We start from the raw sequence: 20,166 nt of genomic DNA, 5'->3' as shown, positions 1-20,166 counted from the left end.
CCAAAATAATAGAGCCCCTTCACTGTAAAACCACGATAAATAAAGTAGGGAAAGAGGGGGGGGGGGGAATCTGGCTACGCCGTGGGTTACACCAGGTACATCCTGTTGACATCAGATTACGCCTCTCCCGATTGCCATACTCTTCCTATACGGGGCTCCGAAAAAAAATTCGGAACGTTGGTGGCGTGCCCTGGCGGTAAGCATTGAAATCTTTTACCATTGGAACACGCATTGCAATCGAGGAGGCGGTGTTCGGAACTCTGCTGTTTGCGCTGGAGGTATTGTATTAAAATGTTGGTCCTCGTTCTTGGAGACTTACATGTGCCCCATAGATGCCACAGCCTACCAGCCAAGTTCAAGAAACTCCTCGTCCCCGGAAGAATTCAGCACATTTTGTGCACCGGCAATTTGTGCACGAAGGAATCGTACGACTATCTGAAGACGTTGGCAAGTGACGTACATATTGTTCGCGGGGATTTCGACGAGAACCTGAACTACCCCGAGCAAAAGGTGGTAACAGTTGGCCAGTTTCGAATTGGGCTTTGCCATGGCCATCAAATTGTGCCGTGGGGGAACCATGACATGCTGGCCCTGCTGCAGAGACAGCTGGACGTTGACATTCTGATATCTGGTCACACCCATCGTTTCGAAGCGTACGAACACGAGAACAAGTTCTACATCAACCCAGGATCTGCAACGGGTGCGTACAACGCTCTGGAAAGCAATGTGGTACCGTCGTTTGTTTTGATGGATATCCAGTCATCTACTGTGGTAACCTACGTTTATCAACTCATCGGCGACGAAGTGAAGGTGGAGCGAATCGAGTATAAGAAAGCGTAAGCCGGAATTACGACCTCATTGCTGTGACACTTCACGTGCTCCTGTAAATAAATGCAGGTTTATTTGCCCCCCCCCCGTAAACAAATAATTCTATGTACCATTCCATTGCAAGTGAACTTCTCGTGTGTAAGAGAACTATGTATGCAGTGCTGTCAAGTGCTTTTCAAGATGATGTAGCATATGTATCCAATATTTGTATAAATTTGGGCAGATTATGAAACGATTTCCACTTTGTAGTATTCTCTTCATCGCTGAGAACACAGTATTTACATTTCATGTAGCTAAACACAGTATTCAGTGATGTGAGCAGGATTTTCCCACTATGAAAATTATAAGGTCTATCGATGATAATCATCAAAGTCTGAGGAGCTTGCAGCTGCAAGGGGCAAAGTTATCTAACATTGTGGATGTATATTCAGTCGAGCAACCAGCTCTAGGGCATGCTGCGCTTGGTTTGGGAATTATTTGTTCAGCGCACCAGCTTTTCCTCACATTTGTTGGGTGCAGACACACCAGCAGCTCGCCTACGATATAAGTGCCATAGATATCGGGAATGCTGTACAACGCAGCTTGAAAAATACAATTCACTATATTGTACATTTTTCATTTCTCTGCAAACTTGTTATGCATTGTATGTTCTACATCACCGAGCAATACAGAAGAGGAAAATGTATTGAATTCTGCCGTGGTGATATTGCAGTATATGATAGCACGAACTGCTCTGTTTATAAGAAACATGACTACGGAGAATTTAAGGATCGTCGTTAAGTCGACAGTGTAACTGCTTTTTTTTACAATAGCTACTGTTTTTATTATGGCACATTTTATGGCTCCCAGCAACACCTTTTGATTTGATTTTTAGTTCATTTCCATCATAATTTGTCATGTAACATCTCTTCTGAAGCAAAACTCTGCAAGGAAGATTCACTTGAAAGCATGTCGCATCGAATAGTCTTTTGGGCTGCCATGCCATCAAACACTGTGGCTACAATGTGGCAGGCAGACGACAGCCAGACCATCACCTTGAGAATGTTCTGCTCTTCGCATGCATCCATGTTATGTCCCTCCCAGGCAATAATATGACCCAAGGAATCTGTAAAACCTTTATTTTTGTCTGAAATGTAACCAAACATATTCGATACTGCTAGTGACTTACTATATGCACTATTTATTACTAAGAGAAGAAAATAAGTTGAACATAAAGAAACAAAAGGAAAGTAAAAAAATTTGGCGGAAAGTTGCATGTGCCATGTGAAATTAACCAAAAATTCACGTTCCAGTTAGTGGTTTCAGTAGTGGATCAAGTGCTTAAAAAAGAAAACATCTTGTAGGTAAAATGGTATTGCATGAGTGTTGATGTTCCATATTTTGGTAGGACATTATAATAAAAATAGTATTGAGAACCATCTACTGTGCACACATGTGGTGAGGGCTCTCTCAGTGAAGTAGTGAAGCAAAAAGAATGAAAACAGAAAGGTGCAAGCAAAATGAAAACGCATTATAAAGGTCCATTCCAGAAGAAAAGTACTGCACCAGTTCTTTAATGCATGCGAGGTCTATGGCAAAAGGAACGTGAGAGGGTTGTACTCCTTGAACTAGTTCGGGAGGTGCAGGCGAAAAAGATGGACCTTATAATTAGATGCATGTGAGGAAATATTTTGTTATTGGATATCAGAAATGTAAATGTACAACTACATATTGTAAAGGTCAGTTGTGATTACTAGATACATCCAAGACAACAAATTGTACAATGGTTCATAGCGTTACAGGATGTTTAAAACTCTATATAAATTCTCCTTGTTGTGTCCTAAGTTAAATGGCATTTTTTCCCTCTCTCTTTACATCCTAAAAATAAAAAGTGTTTCAATTATAAACTTGGGTGTCATGGAATTCATGGAACAGTGTTTCACAACATATTTATATACACTCCCAATCCGTGGCCCGGCCCTCGTCTGGGGCAATAGCCATAAAAAAATACAGTGGTATAAAAAATTATATAGGACAGTTTCCATATACAGTTATTATCGTTAGCTACGTAGACATGACAGCTAAAAAGTAAAATATAGAAATTACTCAAAATTTTGCACTAAAAATTCTTTCGGCTATCACTATATTGCACCATAGCCTCCTATATAGGAGGCTATGATTAGCTATGATATGATTGCACAAACGGGACCTCTGCCGGCCGCATGGCGCCTCATCTGGGGAAGGCGTCCGGGCCGGTTGACCCTCTGGAGCACGCCTCGGGACGGCATTCCGAGGGACAGACCGGAAAATTATATGATAGAACTCAAAAGTAATCATTATTTTTCCCATGTTTAGGTGTTCGCAGATAATTAATAACATTCAAAGGAACGAGCTTTGCGTGCACGTGCATGCTGTCTGCGAGTCCTAGCAAGAAGACCAGCAAATATATACGTATCGTGTCGGCATGGATCTGGAAATGGATGATATACCCGAGGTTCTTACGATTCACGAACAGAAGCCGCCGCCTGTGGTACCAGACCTCGTGGTGAACGTCTTCACTGTTGTGGCAGTCTTGCTTGTGTCTGCAGTTCTGGTGGCCATCGGACTAACCTTCGGTCGGGACATGCAGCAAACAATTAGGCGAGCGGGAGAGATTGCACTTGAGAGCACAGCTATACGCAGAAATATGACGTTTACCGGCTGACTACTACTGGACACTTTGATTTGGTGCTTCTGGACATGGAGTTACTTTTGGAGGAAGTGCATTTCGCGCTGACTATAGTATTCAATGCTTTATATGCTGGTGTTATTTTGCGTCAGAATATTACTTTGTAATACACATGAAAGAACGAGAATGCGGTGTATCTTTTTTTTTTCTTTCTTCGTTTCTTTCTTGCCTGTGGTTTGTACTAGCATAGAGGGTTAGAAAGCTTTCCTTGTACAGGGTGCTTTTTATCCCTTCCAGAATTTTTATAATAAAACTACGACAGCCAGACATCCTGTGGGAAAGCGTATGTCACTGGACGACTACCTACCTAAACTCGTTAATTAACTTCATTCGGAGAGCAGAATTGTAGCCAGTCATTATTTAAATCCGTCCCCTTTTTAAATATACTAAAACGAGCCCGTACTTTGAGATATAAATCGCAAAATCGGCCAATTAGCAGAAACCGAAACGCTTCTCGAGCGCAAAAGGAGCAGAGGGCCACGTGTTTTGCAGTGATGGAGCTGATTGGAGGATTGGAGCAGGCGACAAGCCGAAGGATGTCGTTTTTGCGCTTGAGAAGTGCGTCGTTCTGGTTTCGGCTCATTTGCAAGTTTGGCGATTAAAATGTCAGACTACGTGCTCGACTCAGGATCTAAAAAAAGAGAGGGTGGATCCAAATAATGATTGTATATCCAATCCTGCTGTGTCGCATTTTCCCGAAACGAGCCGCGGAAGTACAGCGGTTCGCGATGAATGATACGCCACATTATATTTGACTGGTTCAGGTTCAGATTCGCTCAGTTTATTATGAAACAGGGCACTGGCACACGGTGTCCACTGTTGGGGGCGTTGACGGCGAGGCATCATGTCTTCGTGTTTCAGGTATATCGGTATATCGCTGTATCTGTCGTGGCGTCGTGGGCACGTCTGGTAACTATGTGACTATATTTTCCGCCCTCTGGTGAAGCGAATCTGCACGACTGTGATCGTGCTGTCTCCCGTCAATTAATTTAGAAGGTACTGTTGCAGATAAAATTTATTCATAACGCTAAATTTATGCGCTGGTCAGTAACAACGCATCACATGCATGTAACGCTGGTCATTGTCATAACGAGGTAGTTGCAGCTGTCACGAAACAATACACATGTTCGTGTAGTGCCGACTGCCGCCTTGCTACAGCCTTCGTTTCTGAAACGTTGTATCAATGTATTTACGTTAAATATTTGCCTACATCGCACATTCGTCGTTTGTCTGTGTGAGGTCGACAGTTTCAGCAGGTAGTTATGTGCGAGAAACATCAGTGAGACTGTTCCGCGTGTTCATTTGCTATGGGTGGCCATATTTGATTTGATTTCCACGACGTTTGCATATGGTCCCGGAAAACTGAACGTTTCTATAATACTATGCTTTCCGCTAAATAATATTACGTTCTGTAACGTACTGCGTTTCACATTCTGCCTTGCGTTGTAATTTACCGTCACTCGTGTAAGTTATTTCCATTGTAGTGCACTGCCTGTAAGCCGTCAATGAGTTGTCGAGTGGAAGTTTACGTACGTTCACAGGGCGATGCCGAAATACAAAACACGTACTGTGTGTCCAAGTGCGCGTTCAACGTCTTCCCGTCATTCACACTCATTTAGACAGACAGTCGGTTGACTTAAGTCAATGTTTCATCTGCGAACATGCTGCACAAAATGTCGTATGAATGACATAGCGGCTGAAAGCTCGCACGAAGATAAAAACGCGAGACGGTCTACGAATGGTCTTACAATGGCATTGTGTTGTGTGTACCAGGCCTGTGTCCGATCATGCACCATTCTCTCAGTTGCTGCGGTTGTGTGTTACGAGGCCTCAGTATTCTCAGTCATTTAATGTTTGTCTGACATCCACTATTTATGGCATTTTTGTACTTACATTACTCTCTCCCTATCTTCCAGGTGATAAACGAAAATGAGTAGGTTCTTCGACACAGGGTCAGACTCCGAGTCTGAGACAGAGTCATCTGAGGAGGAGCAGGTGCCCCAGAAGGCAGCAGCAATCACCTCGTGAGTTTTGTTTTGACTTGGGTTGTTTTAGGCTCAATTCCTTTGCTCGTATGTCACAGCCAGGTGGCAATCGGTCTTATGTCCTTGTGGGTAAATATGAGAGATATCCAGGAAGTAAGTTTCCATAGGCTATTAAACAAACGCAAAAACATCTTTTGAAGATGTTCTGTTTGTACTGGGTTGTTCCACATATTTTAAATTAAATTTCTACACTGTTTTCACTGTTGTTGAGGCGATTGTCATAGCCGGGCGTGATTTCTTGCATCCGCTATTGTCGGAATGATGCTGCCTGTTACGGAACTATAGTATGGTAGGCTAGTCTAAGCTTCGATGGATACGACAAAAATGTTTTCGTCGTCTGCTCCGTCGTCTGCTCTCACGAATTGTTCGAGACCTATCCCTTGAACCACACACAGCAAATAGGAGAGGCAGTGGGCCACTCTATTGCCTTCAACATTTTAAATATACGAAGAAAGATGCTTCAACACCATCTTAGTTCCTCAAACTAGTGTTTGTCACGCGCCAGGGGACAAATAAACTCTCGCCCATCCCCACAGTGGTGACAGCCATGCATGAGTGCCAATACTTGCAGTCGGAACTTACTTTATGGGTGTGCTTCATAATAACAGTAGACAGTCAGCAGGCTACTTCACCCATATTTTGAAATTGCTTAAAAGAATTGTGATACGATGAACCTCAACATAACTACACCTTTGTGCTGTTTTCTCTGACCTCCGCAGGGCCTATGCCTTCAGTGACGATGAAGAAGAAACGAAACGTGTTGTTCGCAGCACCCGTGAAAAGAGGTACGCTTTCTTGTAGTAGAATTTCCATGCTAGAGAATTTGGTCTTTTGTGGACTACTAAGATTGATTGATTGATTTTATTTGGTGCTGCTTTTCGTCTTTCTTACATTTGCCACTGAGGTCATCGAACAAATTTTTGTCATTGCCTCCACAAGGTATGAAGAGATTATGGAAATTATCAAGCAGATAAAGAATCATAAGAAGATCAAAGACATGAGTAAACTTTTAACAAGTGAGTAATCTGTTTGCTTTCCATTATTACAAAGAGATCAACCTGCCAATATGGCCAAGAAATGATATTTATTTTATGCCATATTATATAAATCGGCCTGACTCAAAGAATAGCTGCACTAAATATAAATGTTGTCAATGATCATTACACGCTTCAACGAATTGTTGAAGGAACCCCCAAAACTCCATAGATTAGGATTTTGCAAGAGTAGGTGATGTCGTCGAGAGTTGGCGTCCCTTTCGTAGCAACAGTGTGAGTGTCTCCGCTCTCTGCCCAACGTTGGAAGTCTGCCAGCAGCTGTGGCGACAAGGCGGAAATCAACCTTCAAGTAGCATGGTTGCCAGACGCATTGCCGGTTGTGTCCTCTATCACGTCATACTTCTCAAACTGGAAATTAATTATTTTTTTGCATTTGTCGCTGATGCGCCATTAAAACCCGAATCATCATCATCATCATTTTGTTACTTCAGCATTACGTTGAGGAACAATAACTTTATGAGAAGACAGTGTGAGGTACGTGAATTGCAATGGCATAATTTCAGTAAGATTCTGAAGACACAAGGTTTATTCCGCAGTGGGACTTTATTCCATAGGTTTATTATTCTGTAGGTTTACTCCGCAGTGGAATGTATCACTCCCGTTCGAAATTCCACGTTTCAACAAAAAAAGCGGTACAGAGTTTGTCACAGGTGGTAACGCCAAGCTTGTGTTGGCGAGCAGGCAGGAGCCGTTGATATGAGTTGCAATAAAAATTGGCCATTGTGAATGTAAGCGGGAGGGCCCATTGGTACTGGCTCCCCCTCGCAGCACTTGACCTGTCCGTGTCCACTGTGGAAAACTCTTTTATGAAACATTGAATTTGTAGGCTTTGAGAACCTCTCTAAGGCATACCAGAAGGCCAAGGTGGTCATCGAGAAAGAGGAAAATGGAGTGGTTCCCAAGTTCTATATCAGGAGCTTGGTGGAGTTGGAGGATTTTGTGTCCGAGGTATGTGTCCTCTCTTTTTTTTCTTCTTTGCGCATCATAAAGGGGGTTCGTTTTCATTTGTGGTCGTAGAATTTGTGCGAAGCAATGTTAGGGTAATCCGTGTCCTCTCCGTGCAGTGCTGGGAAGACCGAGACGGACGCAAGAACATGTCGAAGAACAACTCGAAGTCGTTGGCTACTCTGCGTCAGAAACTGCGCAAGTATAACAAGGATTTTGAAGCGGACATCCAAAAGTACCGCGAGAACCCTGATCAGGAAGAGGATGAGCGCGAAGAGGAAGAAGACAGAGGTACGTCAAGGTTTCTTTTGTGGTTACATGTGGTTACAAACGTATGAATGATGTCCCTTCCTTCTGCAATACAGCTGCGTCTTTCTCAAATGTGTTGGCATGCTGCAGTGGTGGGTGCCTGCCTAATTATTTTGCTCACATTTTGTTTCACTGTACGGGGTATAGCTGGGACCCTGTGTCTTTGGGTTTTGTGCGTTTTGAAAATCGGCTGGGGGGGGTGGGTAAAAATCGGGTTTTTCATTTCAGGAGCCGTACGGCAAGATAGAATCGAGTTATACCAAGAGGAAAAGCAGATTTTCGGGTAGGAAAAAATAAAGAGCGGTTTTTGCACTTTAGATGAGCACAAGATGCGAAACAGCCATGCATACATTTTACCGTGTATGACGGTGGTGCCAATTTGAGGGGGGGGGGGGGGGTAAAAACGGGTTTTACCCTAAAACACAGGGCTCTATGTATAACAGTCTGGAGACTGTACACAAAAAGGGCACTTTAGTCCACCCATGGTTATTAGTTCTCCTTAATCTATGTTTCTGTGGCATTGGACTGAGGCTGTGTTCCTTTTTTTTTTACCAACATCAGCCAGTCAATCATGATGAAAGAGCTCGTTTTTAAAAAGTACAAATCCCTGTGTTAGTGGGCAGTAGGGAATGTTTCATCACCGTTTCATTTTTCCCTGTTGGTGCAAGATTTATGGGATATAACCCTCGATGAATCCCTTGTAGAATCTGACGATGAAGACACAAGTTTCAAGAAGAAGCCTCCCACCAAGGCAGAGAAAGACGAGCCCAAGTCGAAGTTCATGAAGGGAGGATCAGATGATGAGGTAAGATCTTTTTTTAATGACACACAGTGTGACTCAAATAACGCGGAATATCGTGTAGAAAGTTTATAACCACCATCATGGCAGTTGTGGGAAAGTTACTGTAGCTGTGATTTGAATGTTAGCAATAGCAGAATGAGATGATCAGATAAGGTCACTGATCAAAGATTGATAAGGAGTTCAGTGCTGAAATTGACACTACGGAATGCAATACAGTACTTGCACGTCTGCCAGTGGTTTTGCAAAATAACATTTGTTGGCTTTCTTGCTTTCTGTTGTTGACTGTGGAGTATCGTGCTTAGTCCATTAGTTTCGAAAACGTCGCAGTGGGATGTTCACCTTGAGAATAAGCTGACATTTGTAAACTTAAATTATGCGTTTTAACTGCACATAAAGCAGGCTATATGCTGCAGGACAACCTGATGACATAAAATGCAATTGCATAAGATTGTGTTTGCATGTAGCAACATGAGAGCTCTCCATTTCTGTTTCTTGTTGTTCTGAAGCGCTATACTTCTGTCCGTTCGTGCTGTGTATACTCGGGTACAAGTAAAGTTTTACGATAAAACGTGACGAAATATGTCAGTATGTTCAGTAATATTTAAGAAAAACTCCAACTGTGAAGTTGCTTACAGACAGCAGTGTGGTTTGTATGTTTGCGAACATGTAAATGCTGCCATCAGAAAAGAAGTGTACCCATCAGCTGTTGGAATGAGAGTAGCCTGAGAGCAACTGCTAGTCTATGCTGCTAGTTTATGTGCAAAGGTTTCCTGCTATAACACAGGGAGAACAACCGAAACGGAGCAGTGGAATTTTGTTGCAAGAATGTTTGTGTCACATATGCTACGAGCATTGTATATGTTGTGGCTGTACCTTTTGTGTTGCACTACACAGGAATCAGATGATGATTCCATGGACTGGGGATCTTCTGGAGAGAGTGAAAGCTCCCTTTCCAGTGACGACGAAAAATACGGGGGAAACCTGGCCATCAAATTCTTGAAAAAGTGAGTGCATCTCCTGTGCAGTGATGCATGCATGTACTGTAATTTGATGCAGGCTGTTTTGCAGCGGAGATCGGATGTAAAAAAAAAATCACCCCATCAGCTCTCATTAGACAAAGCCATTACCACAGATTCTTCATTGAAGTGGTTCATTCGGACGCCTCGTGTCATGGCAGTCTGCTGTGTCCCGACATTGTCATATTATTAGTGTTTTTCCTTAAACTAAGAGAAAATCAGGATGTGCCGAGAGGATCAGGCCCTGCTCATGGTACGCCGTTGCGAGACAATAATCTTGCCTAAATAGTGACATCGTTCCTAGGTCTGGGGAGAAAGACGAACAAAAGGAACAGAAGAGACGTGAGAAGAAACGTGAACAGAAAGCAAGGAGCAAGGAAGAAGATGAAGAAGAAGGGTGGGAGGAAGTCAAGGGTGGAGTGCCACTCATCATGGTGAGGATTTTTTTAGGAACGACACGATGTAGGTCCTGTCATTCTTTGACCGCAACTGTTATTCTCTCAAACGAGTTGATATAGGTACTATGTAGGTATATATATAGGTACTATGTAGGAACTATGTACTCCTACTTATGTAGGAGACTCAATGGCAAGGCTTATCCTAACCGCTCATTGTAGTCAAAGTTAATGTCCCAGCTATTATGCTACCGTAATTTCACGCACATTAGTCACACAGTTGAAATCAGTGGCGTAGCAAGGAGAAGGGTTTTCAGGGGGTTCAAAACCCCCGAACTCATAGCTTTGGTGATGGTAAGGGTAAATGGGGGGGGGGGTGAGATCCTCCTCTCCATGTAAAGTTCCCATACAACCCCTCCCAAAATTGCTGAATTACAACTGGACAACGGAATTTGCTGTCTGTTCTAGACTGACAGTATGTATTTCTCCACTTAGGAAAAACCTAAGATGTTTGCAAAAGATGCCGAAATAAACCACCAAGTAGTGCTGAAGAAACTGAACGAGATCCTAGCAGCTCGTGGCAAGAAAGGCACCGACCGCTCTGAGCAGATTGACCTACTCTGCGAGCTTCTTGTCATCTCGAATACCCACGACCTGGGTCCGGGGTTCCAGCTGAAGATTGCGTTCTCCGTGGTGTCGGCCATCTTTGATTACAACCCAAACATCGCGACGTGCATGAAATATGACATGTGGCACAAGTGGGTACCCTACATATTTTCCTTTATATAGTTTGCGGGGTTGTTGGAAGTGACCCTGATCTTCCTCGCGTCCAGGTGCCTGGAGTACATCAACATGTGCTTAGACGTGCTCTCTGACAACGCAACCGTCTCGGTTGGTGAGCACGTGGCGGAGGAATCCGAAGCTCTGACGGCTGCACCCTACAAAGTGAAAGGATGTATCCTGACCGTAGTCGAACGTATGGACGAAGAATTCACCAAGATGTTGCAGGTAATGATATGCAAAGCTGTGCCATTGATTTTTTAAATGATTCTACTGTTTCTGTTCAAGTCGTGTGTATCATCAAATGCATTGCGTTGATGTAGGGGTAAAATTTAGCTGGTTGGTGATCCATTGAAGTGGATAGAAGTCCTTATGCTGGAGACGTCGTCAATGTGAGATAACAGGGAAATACGAAAATGGAATTATCACAGTTTGTGTGTACCTCATGTATGACATTGAGTGGGCATGCATAACTAAAGCCCCTAGCTTTCTGCGGTGAAAAATTAAATTTTACGCGAAGTGGGATTTACAAGTCCGCGGGCAATGGAAATTAGTCAAAAGCTAAAGTTTCTGCATTCTTCCAGGATCACACAAATGCGCAGAGTATAAGCGAATCTCAATTTACCGTAAGAGATACATACACAGTGTGTGTGCAAAGAGGGATTTGCACACGCAACTCGTCTATGGAACTGGCAAACTTCTGGTGGCACATTTATGAGTGCGAAAGCTATAGAAAAATCGAGCTGTAATAACAAACTAACCAACTCCAGGAAGTGTGAGGTGAAGCCAATTTTCAGAATGGTGACACCAAGCAAAGAAATGCCCATAATTCTGTGATAAACCGAATATTCCGCAAAAAAAACAAAAAGAAACTGACGATTCTGCGGTAAACGGTATGTTCCGCGAGACATGGCCAATTCGACGAGATTTCGCGGAAATCTGGGTCCTCTATGCATAACATTCTTGAGTGGTCTAATTTCCCCTTTTACAATGTGAAATAGTGAGACGGCTTTGTACAGCTGCTTGTTTGTTTGCACGGCCATTGCATGGAATAGGCACAGGTGTAATGATCATTTCATAAAATTCCAAGGAAGGTTCGTCTTGGTCAGGTCTGATACGTATCTGTGTTTTGAAGTTTTGTTTTAACAAATTCACAGAAAATGTGGCCATATTTCTTTCAGGGCTGCGATGCTCACTCTCCCGAGTACGTAGAGAGGCTGAAAGACGAAAAAGAGGTGTGCAAAATAATAGAAAGGCTGCAGGCATACCTGGAAACCCGTGGTTCCTCTTCGGAGCTTTGCCGTGTCTACCTCCGTCGCATAGAACACCTTTATTATAAGGTATGTTGTGTCTGTGATGCGTTTTTTTTCTTTCCCGTTTTTGTCAACATACCGTATTTACTCGCATATTTTGCGCCTTCGCATAATTTGTTCACTCCTAGTTTAGCACTAAAAATGACAAGAAAACAAAAAAATCGCTTAATTTGCGCACCCGCGGTTTTTCACGCGCGGATATCTGGCATGCGCGTCTCAGCGACTGTGGCAACTGCTGTTCGCAACACCTTTAGTGCTACCTCAGTTATTGCGGTGCTTTTGTTTGATTTGCGCGCACTTTTGGGTGATGGTCCACGGACGCAATGGACGATACTGTCACTGGAACTACAAAACGCGGAAAGAAACGCTATGCAAACACGCTATCACAAACCTTACCTTACAGCACAACATAAAAAAGTTGGCAAACACAGCGTGCTTTCGGTTATCAAGTGAGACTAGTGGCGTCTTCCAGCAGCGTCTCGACGTATTTCACAGGTATGTGAGCTGTAGTGGGCCGGCATTTCGCCTCCCCACCATCGGCGGTTGCGCGGTATTTGGTACTTCTTTCGCGCTTGTGCAATGCAGTGACAACGTCAATACCGGCTCTGTTGAGAGTCGATGTGACAGGCGTACTAAAATTTTTGAAATATTGTGTCGTTTGAATATCGTAACGAACGTTCCCACGAAATTTGTGCACCCCCAACCTTCCAGATTCTTTTTTTGGGGGGGGGGGGGAGAAAAAGTGTGCAAATTATGCGAGCAAATACGGTAAGTGGTTCATGGCAACGGCACTCATCCGCTTGAAAACCACCTTCGTGCAGTTTGATGCATCAGTGCTGAAACGGAGGCAGGCAAAGAAGGCCGAGGTCCAAGAGGGAGAGAAGAGCGGGGACTCGCCCGAGATTCCCCAGAACACGAGCCTGGAGGAAATGGAACAGCTGTGCAAGTACATATACGCGAAGGACAACACAGATCGTATTCGCACACAGGCAATCCTGTGCCACATCTACCACCATGCCCTACACGACAACTGGTACCAGGCGAGAGACCTGATGCTCATGTCACATCTTCAGGAGAGCATTCAGCACTCAGACGTCCCCACTCAAGTGAGTGGCCCATTTTGCTGATTGTGAAACGGTACAGGGAATGTTTAAGGGGTACAAGACAGGTCGACGAATATTCTCCAATTATTATGCTCGATGAAAGAACGTAGCTCACAATGTCCAAATATGAAATTATTTCGCTTCTAGCGAAACAGTGCCATTCAAAGTGTATAATGCACGCGAGTCTCTCCTTGTCCTTGAAACCGGGTCACGTCACCGTGATCCGACGTGTGGCAACACCGAATTCTAGGCGCTGGAGGTAGGGGAGATTTTGCTCTCCTAGCCAGTGACGGACCCCACTGACACAAGCTCCAGCTCGCGAGGGAACCGGTTGCGGGAGCATCGCAGTGAGCTCGCGGAGCAGTGCGGCACTGAAAAAATAGTGCGCACGTGAAATAGAATGTGGACAGTTTTTGGTACGGTTTGAACTGGCTATCTTGGATTTGACAAGTGGGAATACGTTTAGAATTGACTTCACTTCTCGATTTTACAACAAAATTAATGTATAAGCGTCCCGCATTCTAATTGGCTCATGATGCTGCGACGTCAAAACGACGTGTCGCTATTGTCGACAGGACATCGCAAGGCGGGGCCTAAGGGCGAAAGAGTGCAGTGAATATTCAGTCGGTTTGGAGCCATTATTTACTTTTTGCGACAACAATTTTCTGGAAATGTTCACCATCGGCAATGTATCACGATGCATTTAAAAAAAAGTGTGCCCTGTATATGTACCTGTTTATTGCCCCTTTAAGAATGGTTCCGTGCCTTTATGCTGAAAGTGTCGCTGTCTTCATCTTTCGTGACAGATCATGTACAACCGCAGCTTGGTACAGTTGGGACTCTGTGCATTCCGCCACGGAAACATTCGAGATGCTCACAATGCCCTCCTTGATATTCAGAGTGGTGGCAGGGCAAAAGAAATGCTTGCTCAGGTAGGCTTTTTATTAAAACAGTGCTATTGCGGATTGCTTAAATTTGTTTTGTGCACTTCTTTGCCGGTGTTACAACACCAAGTTTCCATTCGGTTACAAACTTAGTCAAAATCGTGCTGAACTCTTAATTGTCTGAGTGACCATGACTGCTACTGAGTGACCATCGCAGACATATGTGCCCCACTGCGGAGTTCTTTCACTTTAAAGAAATGCTGTGACATATAAAGTAAAATCGTGGCGGTCTCTGGCACCTGCCGGGGAATCGTTTCGATAATCTGTTGCATCGGAACATTTCTCATCAATGATACCAATGATGGTTAAATTAGTTGTTAAAAACAAATGCAGCGTTGTGCACGATTTGGTGTACTCATACAAGACCCCGGACGGACTACTTCCAAAATGCACAGATAAACAACATGCTTGCCAGCGCTTATTCTCTGCTGCCGTTTCTGCTTCTTCGAGATTCCAGTTTTTTCATGATAAAGTAGCTGGCCGATTTTTTAGACGCGATTTTTCAGAGGTTTTCGGACTGTGACCTTCGCCATATAATTAATACATTTATACTGTTTTTCCGTTCGGATTGAAGCCCGAAAGCACGACTTTCCGGACTAAAACGCTTCCGGACAGGCACCAATATGACCATTTTGGGCACTACGGGGTAACTTTGAATCCACCATTTTGGATTGTGCCATTGGATTGGATTGGGAATGGGAATCCTAGGCGAGACTTCTCTAAGACTTTTGAACTGTACCGCTAGGTGACGCATTTTTTAGTGCAGTCGAGGCGATATAAAGTTAAGTGATCGTCGAATTTCTCAGACTACTGCATTATTCTGACTTCTTTGCGGTCACCGCCAAGTCCGGAAAATCGGTCTTCTGCTGTAAACAGGTGCACTAAGCAACGTAATTTTGGTTGTATAGTGTTCGTTGAAGCTCTCATCTGAGAGCACGTTGTTTTTGAGTTTTTGTGTTTCTGTAAGCATCATCATGGAGGGGAAAGGAACCGCCTGCTTCACGCCCAGCTGTCATAGCACACTGTTACGTTCTACATGTGTACGTTCTGGATTCCAGGGCCTTCTGCCACAGCGACAGCATGAGCGTACATCAGAGCAGGAGAAGATTGAGAAGCGAAGGCAGATGCCTTTCCACAAGCACATCAATCTGGAATTGCTCGAGTGTGTGTACTTAGTTTCAGCCATGCTACTTGAGATTCCTCAAATGGCAGGTGAGTTATAAGAGCTGGGCTGTCTTAGAGTCTTTAAAGAAGGACAGAAAGCACTTCGGTCACTATCCACCCATCTCTTGAAACGAAGCGGTTAAGCTGCCCATTAAAATGCATTGTGCCAAGTGATTCATTCGATGCATAAATATAGCAGAATTGGTTTTTTCTGTTTAAATCACGGCCGTGCGCAACAGTGGCAATGCCCGCAACTAGCCGCCCGAGGTGCTTTGACGTCATTACGGTACAGCCCGGTGATTGGTGTAGAGGAATGTCTGGTTGTCTGAAATGTCTAATCTACAGGTGTCATGCTAGTTGTATGATGATATTTGTTTCCCTAAACTATGAAATATGTTTCCACTATATCACATGTACACTGCAGTATGCAGTAGAGCCTGAAGTTTTCGGGTTTAACCAATTTTTCCCCGAATCTGCACCCCGAATCAATAGTTCCAGGTTAAACCCGATTAATACCCGTGAAACGGCTCTTCAGGAGGAAGGGAGAAAAAATATTGGAATGCAGCGCCACCTGTTGACGAAGTCTGCAGTCAGCAACCGTGCGAGAAGACGTTTTGAGAGAGTGGCTATATACAGCACGACTCTCTGGATGGTGGTGAACACTGAGGAGTGGAAACCGAAAGTAGCAAGAAGGGATTACTTTGACGCTCGCAGCAAAGAACAAACGAAATGGGGGATTGAAACAAGTCAGCCGAGGTCTCTGCTGCGGATATACGGACTTTGAAGTACTAGTCAGACGTAAAAAAAGTGGAACTGGTGCACCTTCGACTCCGTCGACTTCATCTGCCATGGCAGCAACCGTATTCTTTGTTGCAAGTACTGCACAATTGAAATCTCTTCGAAACGAGACAGAAAGCCGTATGACCGCTTCCATAAACACATTGCGTCCCAAAGGCACCTAAAGCTGAAATCAGGTGCAGAAAAGGCTAGCAATGAACGAAGACAGCAGCCCATGCTGATGGACACGGTCGTTCGCCAGAGAAGAATGCGAAAAGCAGGCACAGGGCGTGATCCACGATTTTGTCAAAACAACAAGATCTACGTAGGTCCAGCATGAATGATGGACTATTACAGATCAGCACCATGCTTTTTGTGAACAAGGAGCTTAGGTAAAACATGTTGGTTGTGCATGTTATTGCTTTGAGAAATAAAGCTCGATTTCTCCCTCAGCTTACAATGCTGGAAAGGTTTTTCCACCCGAATTTGTATGTTTTTGGGACATGAATTTATTTCTCCGGTATTTGCCCCCTGAATTTTGAAAAAAATATTTTCCGAAAACTTCAGGCTCTAAATTATGCACTGCAGTTTGATCTCGTTTCTACCAATTCTGAGCTACACCTGCAGTAAGTTGCAGCGTAGCTGTGGCAGAGAAAAAGTATTATCAGACGTTCTTATCAGTCAAGTTCCTCCCTCCTGCAGCTCATGAACTGGATGGTCGAAAGCGAATGATCAGCAAATCTTTCCACTACCAACTGAGAAACACAGAACGCCAGCCACTCGTTGGTACGTAGCTTTGTCTGCAGCACTATTTTCCTCTCCAGCTTAAAAATCTACAAGCTTTCTTTGTGTACGCAACACTGTGCAAGGCCACAAGGGAAACGGTGACGACCTACGTAATCCCCGCAGGTCCACCGGAAAGCATGCGTGAGCACGTGGTGGCGGCTTCGAAGGCCATGCGTGTGGGCAACTGGCATGCCTGCCAGAACTTCATCATCAACGAGAAGATGAACGCCAAGGTGTGGGACCTGTTTCACCAGGCTGACGATGTGCGTGCTATGATAGCGCAGAAGATCAAGGAGGAATCTCTGCGCACCTATCTCTTCACCTACAGCTGCGTCTATGACTCGCTGTCCATAGAAACTCTGTCGGCAATGTTTGAGCTGCAGAAGTCCGTCGTGCACTCGATCATCAGCAAGATGATCATCAGCGAAGAGCTCATGGTGAGGACCTGCATTCTTGCTATTGTGGTACTAAAGCCTTTCACGTGAGTTGCTTCAACCATCCTCTTCTTCTGTTCATTAGTACAACTTCATCCTTGCTTTGCACGTTCATTGTACCAATAATGTTTTCCCGTATGCCTTCAACAACTCACTGTGACCACTGGTAGCAACTCTGCTTTTATAAGTTGGGCCGACTGTTCTTTGACAGCTTTCGCAGGCAAATGCCTCGCAGTCCTATGTTAAAACTTGCTTATTTATATATGATTGAAGTACAATAAAATGAAATGACATTTTCAGCAGTATGATGCGATTTCATTTAATTTCTAGGCATCGTTGGACGAACCCAACTTAATGGTGGTGCTTCACAAGACAGAACCCTCACGTATCCAAGCCCTGGCCCTGCAGCTGTGTGACAAAGTAACCAGTCTGATCGAGTATAACGAGAGACTCTGGGAACTTAAGCAGGGTTCATTCTTTGGCCGCAGTGCAGGTAGGAGTGAGTGCTGTGACCAGCGTTAATTAGTAGTATTGAGTAGTAATTGTAGTAGTTCTGTTTACTTTATGGGCAGGCCTGTGCATACTTACTAAATGCCGTAGTACAGCTTGGGACAAAAGTTTACGGAACACCGGTGTGTCGCATTTCTCTATTGGGATGACGCCCCAGCGGCAAGCAGGAGCAGACACACCTACTAGGAAATCGATAGATTTAATCGATCGATTAAGATCGATTTAATAGCTGATAATAGCCGAATAGCCCATTTCTTATCAGATCTCTTCCTGGTAGCTAGCATGGGGCCGCTTCACTGAAGAAATAGGCCAGTGCCGTGTTCCGTAAACTTTTGTCCCAAGCTGTACCAATAACTATAAAGGAACAGGGAAGGCCCTCCCCTACTGAAAATTGTTCATGTTGTGCAACAAGATTCGTGCAGGCTTGCACAAGACTAATGTTGTAGCCGGAGGTTGGCAAATGCCTTCACTGTCTTTTCCCACACCCTCAGTTTTTTCCAACAGAGGGTTCCCCCTCGCTTCCCCTCACATTTGCTTCTATGAACCTCCCTCATTTCAAACATTTTTCTAAACATTTTTCTCACCCAGCCTGACCTCAGCTTCCGTGGGGTGAATATGGGGTGGGGGTGCCGTCACTCTCATCTGCCCCTCGTGAGGATGCCCAGCTCCGATTGTAGCTTACCTGTTGCACACACGAGAGGTGTGATCCTCACGCCCTCTAGCCACACCCTCCTCCCCCTTCTTTCATAGAGTCGCTAAGTGAAAGACTGATGCTGGGGCTGCACTGTGTAGTGGAGAGTTCGCTGCATGTAGATTGGACCTGCTCGCTACAGTGATGCTACGTGACGCCAGGCGACCGGGCGGGACCTCGAGTTCACGCTGCGCCGCTCATTGACAGGGTTGCCAGATTTGGCTACTTACTTACGGTCGTCGTGCCGAGATTTGGGCAGTGGCGGCTTGCTTGGCTGTTTTCTGGCTACTTTTGTGAATACTTCTTCACGGCACCCATGAGGCTCCTGTGCACCAAAAGCAGGGTAGTTTTCATCGTGCACCATATAATGCCGACGTACACACACAGTGCATCTGTTCCTGTTTCCTTCGAGGATCGGCTTTACCCCAGTTGGTACAATGTCCTTCGGACTGTTTTGTTTGTGTGCTGGGGTTTTAACGCTCGATGAAGAGCTCTTCATTCAGTTCAACATGATGCTTGCACACAATTTCCTACTTTTGGCTATTTTCACTTGGCATGTTGGCGACTTTCCAGGATTTTGTCCTGGCAACCCTGCTCGTGGCCGTGTCTTCAGGGTCTTCAGGGTCTTCTTGTAACCTTAATTGTGCCATGATGAGACACCATGCCGTAAATATATTATGCATGGTGGCTCCTGACAGGATGCTCTTTGAACGAAGCCAGGTTTTGAGCAAAGCCAAAAGTCACTTTCCCAATCCTTGAGCACGATGCATTGAATAAGATACTGACTCTGCTCTCTTTTTAGGTGGCATACAAAGCTTCAGGGACTCTAAGGATGGCTATGGCCAGCGTGATAGGAATTGGGGTAAGTAAAATGACCACTGCCACCAGCAGTATATTTTTGTTAGTACCTAATAAGCCCGTATGCTGTAACACCAAGGCCCTCGAGGCTGTTCTTGGGCACATAATAGGTAATAAGATAAGCTAAGATAAGATAAGTAATAAGATAAGCTTTATTCTTATTATTGTTCTCTTCATTTCAGGTCGACGCCAGGGGCAGAGGAATTATTAGCTTCTACTACATGGGGAACAATAAAATTGAAAGACCTCCTGGAGTGCACTGCTGGTATCGTTTATTCGAACTGCGCTGTACAAACCTCGAAGAATGAGCAGCGTTAGTATGCAAGATTTTTGACAAAAGCCTTCCAGCTGATTGTTTGAATAAGGGTGGTTGGCACGGCGTAACTTTTTGATGCGGTTAGCTTAGAGGTTGAGAGCTTTGCAGGCTTCAGTAAAGTTTTTATTTAACGAATTAAAGAAAATAATACGTTTACAAATCAAATGGTACAGAATAGTAATAGTATAGTACTGGTAATTTTTTAATCTCTGCCTTTACTTTAGTATTGTATGCTATTTTCGTGCTCTCTCTGCAGAGCGAGGGATCCTGTGACAGTGCTCCCAGATGTAGAGGATAAGTGTTAACCTATCAGTCTCGTGGTTGAAGCCTCCAGGCAATGTTGGGTCACTTTCAAAACTATGAGAAAGTTCCCACAGCCTTTAGCATG

The 20,166-nt window shown here is 44.3% G+C and overlaps 2 protein-coding genes across 3 annotated transcripts; both read left to right on the top strand.

The window, feature by feature from the left end:
- Positions 1–203: 203 nt before the first annotated feature.
- Positions 204–1,064, top strand: LOC135370801 (vacuolar protein sorting-associated protein 29). Its single transcript, XM_064604658.1, has one exon. The coding sequence runs from the start codon at positions 292–294 to the stop codon at positions 838–840; it is 549 nt and encodes a 182-aa protein (XP_064460728.1). The 5' UTR covers positions 204–291; the 3' UTR covers positions 841–1,064.
- Positions 1,065–4,425: 3,361 nt separating this feature from the next.
- On the top strand, positions 4,426–19,716 carry LOC135370800 (eukaryotic translation initiation factor 3 subunit C-like). 2 transcript variants are annotated; one of them, XM_064604656.1, is made up of 20 exons: positions 4,426–4,531; positions 5,452–5,559; positions 6,300–6,365; positions 6,520–6,596; positions 7,462–7,583; positions 7,700–7,871; positions 8,594–8,694; positions 9,586–9,695; positions 10,012–10,141; positions 10,598–10,860; positions 10,936–11,110; positions 12,064–12,222; positions 13,017–13,301; positions 14,105–14,230; positions 15,301–15,454; positions 16,886–16,969; positions 17,093–17,406; positions 17,734–17,896; positions 19,407–19,466; positions 19,645–19,716. In XM_064604656.1, the coding sequence occupies exons 2-20, from the start codon at positions 5,465–5,467 to the stop codon at positions 19,671–19,673; spliced, it is 2,685 nt and encodes an 894-aa protein (XP_064460726.1). In that variant the 5' UTR covers positions 4,426–4,531; positions 5,452–5,464; the 3' UTR covers positions 19,674–19,716. The 2 variants fall into 2 exon arrangements, with proteins under 2 accessions (XP_064460726.1, XP_064460727.1); XM_064604657.1 differs by lacking the exon at positions 4,426–4,531 and adding an exon at positions 4,773–4,791.
- The last annotated feature ends 450 nt before the right edge of the window (positions 19,717–20,166 follow it).

This window comes from Ornithodoros turicata, chromosome 10, assembly GCF_037126465.1.
Source record: "Ornithodoros turicata isolate Travis chromosome 10, ASM3712646v1, whole genome shotgun sequence".
NCBI lineage: Eukaryota > Metazoa > Arthropoda > Arachnida > Ixodida > Argasidae > Ornithodoros > Ornithodoros turicata.
The sequence above is the reverse complement of the archived record's forward strand: the minus strand, read 5'-3'. Positions and strand labels throughout refer to the sequence as shown.

What these genes read in the sequence shown, in the direction of transcription:
- LOC135370801 (XM_064604658.1), top strand. Translation starts at nt 292, where the DNA reads ATGTTGGTCCTCGTTCTTGGAGACTTACATGTGCCCCATAGATGCCAC.
- LOC135370800 (XM_064604656.1), top strand. Translation starts at nt 5,465, where the DNA reads ATGAGTAGGTTCTTCGACACAGGGTCAGACTCCGAGTCTGAGACAGAG. An exon ending in GTGGAGTGCCACTCATCATG is followed by an intron (nt 10,142 to 10,597) that starts GTGAGGATTTTT and finishes TTCTCCACTTAG; the next exon opens with GAAAAACCTAAGATGTTTGC. An exon ending in AGAACGCCAGCCACTCGTTG is followed by an intron (nt 16,970 to 17,092) that starts GTACGTAGCTTT and finishes TAATCCCCGCAG; the next exon opens with GTCCACCGGAAAGCATGCGT.